Genomic DNA, 11,207 nt, shown 5'->3' with positions numbered 1-11,207 from the left:
CGTGTTAGCCAGGATGGTCTCGATCTCCTGACCTCGTGATCCGCCCATCTCGGCCTCCCAAAGTGCTGGGATTACAGGCTTGAGCCACCGCGCCCGGCCATATTTATATTTTTCTTAATATCAGTACTCATTCCAGAAAGGATTTGAGACAGTTTATAATAATAAAATGCTAATAAAGGTAGAAATAAAAAACATAAAAAGCAGAATACACATATGATAATCTCAATTTTTAACACAATTGTTAAAAATAGAGCATCAAATTTATCCCCAAGATTCTTGGTAGCCACGGCTAAAAAGGCAATATAATAACTTGCACAATTCTCATTATAGTAGGAAGCTCACCAGTTCCTTAAGGAAAATCTTGCATTACCTTTATCTGTATACACAGCTCCTGTAAACATCTTGAGGGCATGTTTTACGTCTAATCTCAGTTACCCATATTTTTAAAATAATAACATGCGTTTTTTAAAAATTGGAAGGCAGTTTGCAGTTGGGAAAGGGAGTGAGAAGGAAAGAACATCAATATCTCTATTTTTGTCAATTTTCCTCTTGGAAGTACCTTACACACATAACTTTCTTTTCTAAGATGTGAATGCACAAGATCACATAACATGTCCTAATGATATCTCAATAAACAGTTTCCTTTCAGATTCAGAAATCACTTAGCAGCTTTACAAGAAAAACAGATACAAAGCTGAAACAACTCCAGGTTCTCTGCTCACTTCATTGGCTGCTCCTTCTCAGTTTTCTTTGCTGGATTTTCCTCATCATCCTAATCTCTAACTTTTTAGAGCTGGAACTTCTTCTCTAACTCACTCCTTAGATGATTTCATCCAGTCTTATGTCCAAAATTCCCAAATTCACATCTTAAGCCTTGACCTACTGCCCTGAATTCCAGACTCATTTATCTGAATACCTAAGCATTATCTGTACTTGGATGACTTACAGGCACCTGGAATATAACATTTCCAGAACATAACTCTTTAGTTGCTTCAGCCAGATCTGGTCATTCTATTTATCAGTCTTGAATATATGACTTCTCTAATCATCCAACCATCTAGTTGTTTTAGCAAGAAATCTTGTAGTCATCCTTGAATATCCCTTACCGAGAACCCAACATCTAACACCTCAAGAGATCCTGTTAGCTTTACCTGCAAAGTAAATCCACCACTTCTCATCACATCCACTCTAATGCCCTGGCCCCAGTACTACCACTTTATTCCTGGATACAATATCCTCCTAACTGTCTCCCTTGCTTCCATTCTAGTCTATTCTTCACAAAAAAAGTCAGAAAACCTTCCAATAGCTGTCTCACTCTAAATAAAATCTGAAGTCTTTATTTACGGGTCTCAGCTTTGAAGACTGTACTCAACTAGCTCACTAGTAGTTTTCTGATCTCATCCTGTGCCATTCTGTTTACTCGCACTGTTCCAATTGTATTTGCTCTTTGCTATTCCTACAGTACAAACATGGTCATCACCAGGGATTTTAAACTCATGATTCCCAATGCCTGGCATATTCTTCCTTAGATAATCACCTGGCTTGCTCCCTCCTCCAAGCTTTGGCTCTAATGTCAAATTATCAGAGTGCTTCTTTTACCATCCTTTCTGACATGGCACTCCCCATACCATGTACACACCCTTGCTATTCTGTCCTCCTACACAGCTTATTTTTCTTCTAATTATCAACACATGACATCAAATAATTGCTTGTGTGTGCACTGCCCATCTGTGTACAATTCTGCAAGAGCAGGGCTTTGTTTCTATTGTGTCCTTAGCTCAGACAACAGTGCTTAACATGTGGGAGCACTTAATAAATATATTTGTGGAATATATCAATATAAATAAGTGAACCATTTGCAAATCAACTACTGAACATCTTTAGTTTTACAGAAACCCTTCTTATTTTAGCCTACACTTTTGATCACTAGCCTGCCAGTCAATATAATGAATTATGTAAAAGACCTTAATTCTGCTAAATGAAGCCTCAGTGAACCCTGGAAATATTTAGCAACTTATTAAGAAGCCTCATTTGTTGAGGCAGTAAGGCCACATTAATCGGAATAATTTTGTTTGTTTACTCAAAAAAAAGCTCATATCTATCATCACTTACATTTTATGTTTACCTTTACACATTAATGTTCTTCTAACAAGAAGTCCAGAATCTAACAAAACCATCTGTAACAGAATTCAACGTAGCTAGTAGTCAAATTTAATCCACCTTAACTCATCTGAACAGGTACTTTATACTTTAAGTGAAGACACCTGAAGAGCCAAGTCATGACATGAACACAAAGTCAGCTCTAGAATTCAGCTCTGTGTCCTTTGTTAGTGGTGTCACACAGATCCTTCATAACAGGGTTGTAAATGCTGATATGTGATTATCTTTGTGGGACCAATTATTTAATAGATTATATTATGGAAAATTCAATTAATAACTTTAAATATTATGTAAAACAAATGCTACCTAGATGACTTTCCTTTTTTAAAAATTGCTAGTAGAATCTGAAGGTGTTTTTAGAGAAATATCCATTTCTGCCTTTCAGTGTAACTGGGCCAAAAAAAAAAAAAAATTAAACTTTACTCACCTGGAAAATACTCTGAATACTGATTTTTACAATGACACACGTATTCTCATTACAATATTCCCAAGTAAATTTATCTTAGAAAGCTTTTTTTTTTTTTTTTAAATTTGGGTTAACACTTCTAAGTCAAGGCAAACTTGAAAGAAATAAGTCTTTTCTGTTTTTGCCTAGAATGCTTACAAATTTCTTCCTGCTAGTTACCTCTGATCTCATTTGATTGTCTATAAGAACCGGAAGTTGTTCCGGCTTTTTATCTGTTTTTCTTTTAAAGCTGTTAAGTGATTTCTGAATCTGAAAGGAAACTGTTTATTGCGAGATCATTAGCACATGTTATGTGATCATGTGCATTCACATCTTACCCAACAAAAAGACTCTTTAAAATAGCGTAGTTTAAGAGAAAGAGGACTAGACCAGGTGTTAGAAGTCCAACTATCTGTGTTACAAACAAGCTCATGACAATGAACAAGTGACTTAACCTAATGGAAATTACTTTTTTTTTTTTTTGAGAGACAAGGTCTCACTTTGTTGCCCAGGCCGGAGTGCAATGGCACAATCTCGGCTCACTACAACCTCTGTCTCCCGAGTTCAAGCAATTCTCCTGCCTCAGCCTCCTGAGTAGCTGGGATTACAGGGGCCCGCCACCATGCCTAGCTAATTTTTGTATTTTTAGTAGAGACAGGGTTTCACCATTTTGGTCAGGCTGGTCTCAAACTCCTGACCTCAGGTGATCTACCCGCCTCAGCCCCCCAAAGTGCTAGGAATACAGGTGTGAGCCACTGCGCCTGGCCAGAAATTACTTTTTAAACTACAAATCATTCGATTAAATGATCACAAAGATATTTCTAACTCCAGAGTTCTAATTTTAAGGCCCCAGTAGGAACCTTCATTTTCTCTACAAATCAGTGAAGTAAAATGAAATGTGGACAGGGATTGATAGCTTGACTACTTAAAGCCAGAACTGGTGAAATACGCTGTCACTGGTTTGTAAACACTGATGGGTAATGCTGAACTACCATTATGAAAGATAACTTTTAGAAAAAATAATAAAATCTTTAACATATTTAAAATAACACATTATTTACTACATGGGATTAGAATATGGTAATTTCTGATTTTTTATATGCAGAGGAATTTATGAGAATGACAATTCCAAATTTTTGTCTAATATTTCTTTTACAATTTAAAATTTCACCATTAATTCTTATCTCAAGAACTAAGTCTTCAAACTATTGAAGAGCATACTGTGTGACATACATGCCAGAAGAAATGTTGATTTTGCATGGAGAAAAATCTTTTCAAATTGCAGTGTTTTGTTTTGTTTTGTTGAGACAGGGTGTTGCTGTGTTGCCCAGGATAGAGTGCAGTGCCACAATCATGGCTCACTGCATTTTTGACATCCTGGGCTCAAGCGATAATCCCACCTCAGTCTCCCAAGTAGCTGGGACCACAGGTGTGCCCATAACCACAACTGGTTAACTTTTTTTATTTTTTGTAGAGATATGGTCTCACTCTGTTGCCCAGGCTGGTAGTGAACTCCTGGGTTCAAGCGATCCTCCTGCCTTGGCCTCACAAAATGCCGGGATTACAGGCATGAGCCACCACACCCAGCCAAACTGCAGATTTTTACCAATAGTTTTTTGGTGTTAGATCTAAGATGACAGGCGCTCCATAGCAGATTAATAGTTTAATACTCATAATTCTTCATGTTTTATTTTCTTTAATTTTCTATTAAATCTTAGGACTAATTAGGATGTTAATTTTTATTAGGTAAATAAATATTTCGGCTCAATATTCCTAAAGCTGAAAATTTACTATATTTACAAGAACAAACATTTTTAATAATGCTTCATTTTACTATTAAAGACTATTTTTAAAAAATGCACTAAGCAACTAGTTGGTATTTATATTTTAGCTTTTGTATATTTCTGATCTACTTTATTATATATAAAATTCATTTCTTTTTATAATTCCATTGCATCAGGCTTTCTCATATTCCATACATTAGTTTTCTACACATTAAGTAGCAGTTTATAGAATTTCATGTAAATCCCACTAAGCCTCCTTAATAGCTTTCTTTCTAGATCTTTTAGTTTTACCTTCTGAATAAAAGAGTATATATAAGCACGTACATGTATACAATTGTAGAAATAGAGAAACATTAAAGTAGCTATCAGTGGACCATTTTTTATTTTTTATTTTTTTTTATTTTTTTTTTATTTTTTGAGACGGAGTCTCACTCTGTCGCTGAGATCTCCATTCACTGCAAGCTCCGCCTCCAGGGTTCACGTCATTCTCCTGCCTCAGCCTCCCAAGTAGCTGGGACTACAGGCGCCCGCCACCGTGCCCGGCTAATTTTTGTATTTTTAGTAGAGATGGGGTTTCACCGTGTTCGCCAGGATGGTCTCGATCTCCTGACCTCGTGATCTGCTCATCTCGGCCTCCCAAATTGCTGGGATTACAGGCGTGAGCCACCGTGCCCAGCCCAGTGGACCATTCTAAATTTTCAGTCATGAATGGTATCAATCACCTAGAATAATACATATCACATAATAATAGAGGCCAGAAAGGAGGACCCCAATAATTACATAAAATATTGATGATAATTTCCTTTAAATGTTGTCAACAGGTGAGGCAGCTAAAAAAGAATAAAACAAAATCTTCCTGGCACTGGTTACTTTAGCATTCAATAACTTGTGCAAACATTGTAGCACTCTGAAAAAGTGTGGAAAGTTAAATAAAATTTTAAACCAATTATATATACAAGAAACATAACAAATGACAGGAGTCAAACCTACAAGAAACAGAATGCACTATATAAACTGTTACATGTATAGAAGCACTCTATAGATGAAAGTGTTTTAGGGGTATTACAAATCAGAAATTAAACAGTAACAGTTTAATGTAGTTATTTTAATGTTGGCACTGTATTAATAATTGCATTATCTTGTTATATATGTTCTTATGATACTCCCACCTCAAATTCAACGTTTAAATGAAAGCAAAAACAACAAAACTCCCTAGTTCACCCTATTCTCTATCGTGTGCCTTGTCCAGTCTCCTGATAATGTGTACTATAATCCTGAGTCATCCTGACTTCATTTACCTCATCCCCATATCATAGTCAACTGATTAGTTGGTAAATCCTCTTGATTCATCCTTCAAAAATCCCTCTTATATCCAGTCCAACCTTTCCATGTTCATGACAGCTGCCCTAGTTCTAGCCCTTTATTCTACCTAACTAATCTCCAGGCTTCCCCCTCTCTAATTCAAACTGTTTATCACCAGCTTGATTTTGGTAAAATACTGGCTCATCATTATGTGCCAAAGTGCCCATGTCTTTGGTCTGGCCATAGAGAGTTTCCATAATCTAGCTTCAATACACCCGTTTAGCAACATTCAAAGCAACTATAGAGATTTTAACTTCCCACATCAGTTAAAATGATCCACTTGCTAACTCCAACTACAACACTTCTACCTTGAAGTCCTTGATTGATCTATTATTCACTTTGCCTGTGGTGTCCTATACCAACCTCCTACACAGCAAAGAAACAAAAGTGATTGAAATCCTACCCTCTCAAAGGCCAACTTTTACTTAAAATTCTCATATCAAGTCTACCTGATAATCCCCAGCAGAAAGTACTCCCTCTCTTTCCCCAGAGACTTCAGAGCATCTCACCGCAAGTGGGGAGAGCCAGAGCTGGTTCCCATAACCACAATTATGAGCTGGTTCTCATCTCTCTGTAGCTTTTCTCACGTGGAAGACATTCAACAAATGAATATGTGAATGTGTGAGTAAATGAATCAATACATAGCTGAGATTAATATTTGGGGGTACTGTTAATGATTTGGGATACAAGAAAAACAAGTATGTTAGAATTCTTTATTAGGTATCTCTAAATCAGAAAAATACAATGATACCTCAACATTTAATATTTGAAATACTCAAAATCCACAATTTTTAGATTTTGTAGGGTAAGAGATGTTCTGGCTATATTGCCACATAGCAACTTCTGAAAGTACATTAAAAATATAAGACTAAACCTATAGCCTTAAACTTACTCCTTTAAAATATATATACTTCTATTAAAAATGATCTTTTCAATAAAATGAAGTTTTTCTTTAAAAAGTTAATTGTCTTAAAATATGTTCTTCATTAAAAAAATACTTCAATAATTTCAAGAAATTTTCAACAAAAATTCAGATATTTTTAACTATGCTATATGATGTATTCATAGTTTTTAGGTAAATATTTCCTATTTCTATTAGGTTATATAAATGTGTCAAATGCTCTTGCATGGGACAATGCTACAATGTGTGAACAATATATACTTTTAATCAAATACAATTACATTATTGCTAGAAAGGAAGACACTTAAACTACCATAACTGCCACATCATGAGATATGAGCACAGTAAAGAAAGTATAATATATAACATGTAACCTCCATACTATGTTAGCTCAGATAAAGGGAATATTTTTATGTCTGGAGTACTAAAGCACTAAAGTGTGTTTCAATAAGAAATATCAAATGGAATTCCTGTATAGTGAAATCATTTACTTTCATCACTTACTTGATTACAAGTCAGCTGTTTGTATGCACATATAAATCAAGTGAGCACAGCCTTGATAGTATGCATTTTATTTTCTCACTCTGTGAGCAGAAATATTATGTGCTGAATCAGCCTCTGTATTATATGAATGATATGAAAAAGCCAGATTTTATTAAAGAAGAAAAATGTTACAGTTTAGAAGCATAAGAAACAAGGTAAAACAGATTGAGGTAAGTAGGAGAGATGGACATTTGATGGTTGCTTCTCTGGTGTCTCTCCCCTCTCCTCCCTTCCTCAAAGCTCTAGCTTTTATTGGAGATGGCTGTGGTTCTGATGAAAGTGACTCCACTCTGGTTTCAGAAGTGGTACAAACTAATCAGTGGCCATGGTGACTGGATCAAGGTTAAGAATGTGATCTAATCCAGTAATAAAAAGTGAATTTTCTGATTTTTCCCAGGAATCATGAGGGTCAAAGTTGTTTATGCTCTTTACAGGTGATTATCGTCCCAGCTGAATAAGGATACATAAAGTCCCTCACTGGAAGAGGAGCCAGCCTTAGGATGATAATGACCCCTCTAAAGACAGAATGAAGGAAAACATTTGGGTCCTGGGGGACACTATTGACATTATTAATGAGCCAAAGCAACATAGCTTATATAAATCCAGCCCTAGCTCTGGATGTTTTAGTTATAGAGGTCAATTATCATTTAGGCCAGTTTAAGATTCTGTTTTCAGGTACTTGCAAATAAAAGAATCCTAAGAGATACAAGGCAAATATATATTGTGGACAATGGGGAAAGCATTTGCTATATCAAAGGGTTGCAGTTTTTTTGTTTTTTTGTTTTTTTTTAAGAAAAATCATTAAAATCAGCAATTCAACAAATTCACAGAAGCAGAGATTTTTAAATATTTTCACAATAACTGGAAACTATCTAGGTTTAACAGGAGAACCACTTAAAGGTTTCATTTTGAATTTCCTGAAGTAAAATTACTTACCTGGAAGCGTACTATGTCTATATTCTATCTTGTGCTGAGGATTCTTCCTGAAAGAAGAATGCAAAAATAAGAGCTAGTCTTCCAATTACTAAAAATTGATGACTATTTATACTAAACTAGAACACTGACTAACTTACAAACAAACTTAGGATCCAATAGACCTCTTATGAAAAAGCATTTGTTGTGTAATTATAATATTTCCTGTGTGCCTACTCCACGCCAGGCACATTTCTAGATGCAAAGATAGAGTGATGAAGAAGACAAAGTTCTTACCTCAAGAACTTATACTCTAGAAAGATGGAAAAGACAAAATATGTATTTCCAAAATATATCATATTTCTAAACTGTCATGTATCACATATATTAAAATATAAAACAGAATCCAAAACTCATGACACAAATATCAAATATGTATATAAGTATGTATGTGCATACAGTATTAAAAAATTCTAAGGCTCTTCTTGAATCTAAAGAAAGCAGTATTCTTTCAAAAGAACACCAATCACTTGTTATGAAAAAAACACAAAAGTTAATTTTGTTGATAAATTCAGATAACATATTCTGGAGTCAAACAAAAATTAGTGTTTGAAGATCTATTTTTGATTACACGTACTTACGATCCCTTCTATTATTTTGTTAAACAAATGTTTGGGTACCCTACATGTACAAGACATTTTCCAAATGTTCCAGCAGTAAAATCCAAGGCAACTGGTTCATCATGACCAAACTGTCTGGTACCCCTTTCTTAGGGAACTGACGAAGCAGAGCTGGGGTACACTAACAACAGATATGTGCTGAGGTGACAACTTTCAAATATACCTGTGTCAGGAGTTATTATTTTTACATGACAAATGTTCATTTTTTCATTCAGCAAATATTGGCTGAATGTTTCACTATAATCTGGCTCTAAGCAGGCACTGAGGATAAAATATTTAACCAGATACACATTCTTGCCCCTAAGGAGACAGAGTCTGGGGGCAGGAGCAAAGTAGACATTAAACAAACATTTTTTTCACTGAATAATAATAACATCTTCTGTGAAGACAGGAAATACTCCTTATAATATATCTTTTAGGGCACAGGAACTAAGCTAAGCCTTAAATCTTCCCTTTCTCAGGCAAAATAACATTTGTTCTTCATTTTTTAAATCTTTTCATAGGACAAGTAAGGCAATTAAAAAAAATTATATAACAGGTAAAATACAACTTTAAATTTTTCTATAAATCCTCCCATTCAACCCTATAATTCCACATCTACTGCAATGGAGAAAAATGGCCAGTCTCAGGAAGTGGATCTCTAGCCCTGAACCTAGTCTGAGTCATAGGATGTAAATATGTCCTAGGAATGATCTCAGAGCAGATACTCTGCCTCCTCCAGGTGAGAGATGAGCAATGTGAGCCTAAGGAGATGAAGTTCATGCCCAGGGTTTGTGCTTTCCAACTTGGGTGATGACCATATTAAGACAGACGTCCAGGCAAAATTGTGGACTACATTCTTAAAATATTTCTGAAATAATCAGGTGATTAAATGTTCCACTTATAAATTCCTTTATGAGTCTATTGTAAAAAAAGTATCCAACTGCTTTTTCACCATTTAAAAAAGTATAATGTGTTTAAAATATTTCATAATAAAAATTATACTTTAAAAATATTGTATTTCCTCTGTGCCTTTGACACTATTGTGATATTAGTAAACAAAGTAAAATAATTTCTAACAACACAGAACCATCTGCTTGAAAAATATTTGTCTTCTTGTTTCCAGTATTGCCTATTATATTTGCTCCAAATATTAACTTCCTTTGTCTGTCTGTCTATCTATCTATCTATCTATCTATCTATCTATCTATCTATCTATCTATCTATCTATCCATCTATCTATCCATCCATCCATCCATCCATCTATTTTAGAGACAGGTCTCATTCTGTTACTCAGGCTAGACTGCAGGGCACAATCATAGCTCACTGCAGCCTCAAACTCTTGAGCTCAGATTATCCTCCCACCTCAGCCTCTTGAGTATAGCTAGGACTGCAGGTATGGGTCACTCAGTCCATCCTAATTTCCTGCCCCTCCATCATAATTTGTTGGGTAATAGGAAGTAATTACAAATATACAAATTTAAATTAATTGATACAACCCAAGAAAAATAGAGTGTTACTGCTTTTGAGAGCTGGAATAATCATGAAATCTATTTTCCAAGATAGGTTTTAAGTAGTGTTACTTTCAAGAGTTTCAACTGATAACCCTGGAGCCTCTGTAATGCTATCCAACAGAACTTTTTGTGATGAGGGAAATTTGCTCTGTGTTGTCCAATAAAGCCACTAACTGTATGTGACTGCTGAACACTTGAAATATGGGTAATAAAGCTGAGAAAATGAATTTTAAATTGTATTTAGTTAATTCATATTTAAATGTAAACAGCCACATGTGGCTAGTGGCTATCATATTGGACAACAGTTTCAATTCAAAAACCAAGAAAAGGGAGATCCTCTCTCCTCAGCCAAGATTAATTACAATTAATCCTCCCCAAACCAACAACTAAACACCCTCTTTCTTATGAAGTGACTCTCAAACGAAGTAAAACATTCTATAGGTAGAAATGCTATGATTGAAAGTGTGAGGTTAGTGACTATAGTCAGAAAGACCCCATTAGAATCCTAACTCAGCCACCTTCGTGCATGCTGTCTGAGCTTCAGTTTTCCCATTTGTAAAAGGGGGATAACAACAGAACCCATACTCACACGAAGCTGTTGTGAGGATTCATGAGATACTGCACAATAATCTTTAATCTAAGGGCTTGGTAGGTGGTAAATAAATAATGTCAGCCTTTGATTCCTTCATTATTAGTTCAAGAAACAGTTACAGAATACTTATTACATGCCAGGCCTTGTGTCAGTGTGACACTCATCCCTAATCTCTCTTCTTTCTGGTAACTTTTCCTACAATGCGAGCATTAAACACAGTGCAAAAGTGTAACTCCACAGTTAATTAAGGTCCTAATTCAACAGTTTTGAAAAGTGGAAAAAAGATTCTATACAAGATTGTGTGTTTAGCATAATTAACCCAAATTTGACCTTTT

At 35.2% G+C, this 11,207-nt stretch overlaps 1 protein-coding gene across 1 annotated transcript in view; it reads right to left on the bottom strand.

Annotated features, from left to right (window-relative positions):
* APLF (aprataxin and PNKP like factor) overlaps positions 1 to 11,207 on the bottom strand; it is a 96,695-nt gene that overhangs the window by 1,999 nt on the left and 83,489 nt on the right. The window contains exon 9 of the mRNA XM_011984996.1: positions 8,132 to 8,178. Within this exon, the coding sequence (XP_011840386.1) occupies positions 8,132 to 8,178 (47 nt within the window). The remainder of the gene's footprint in view (positions 1 to 8,131; positions 8,179 to 11,207) is intronic.

Source organism: Mandrillus leucophaeus, unplaced genomic scaffold (genome assembly GCF_000951045.1).
Source record: "Mandrillus leucophaeus isolate KB7577 unplaced genomic scaffold, Mleu.le_1.0 Scaffold279, whole genome shotgun sequence".
Lineage (NCBI taxonomy): Eukaryota > Metazoa > Chordata > Mammalia > Primates > Cercopithecidae > Mandrillus > Mandrillus leucophaeus.
This window is presented reverse-complemented; position numbering and strand designations above follow the sequence as displayed.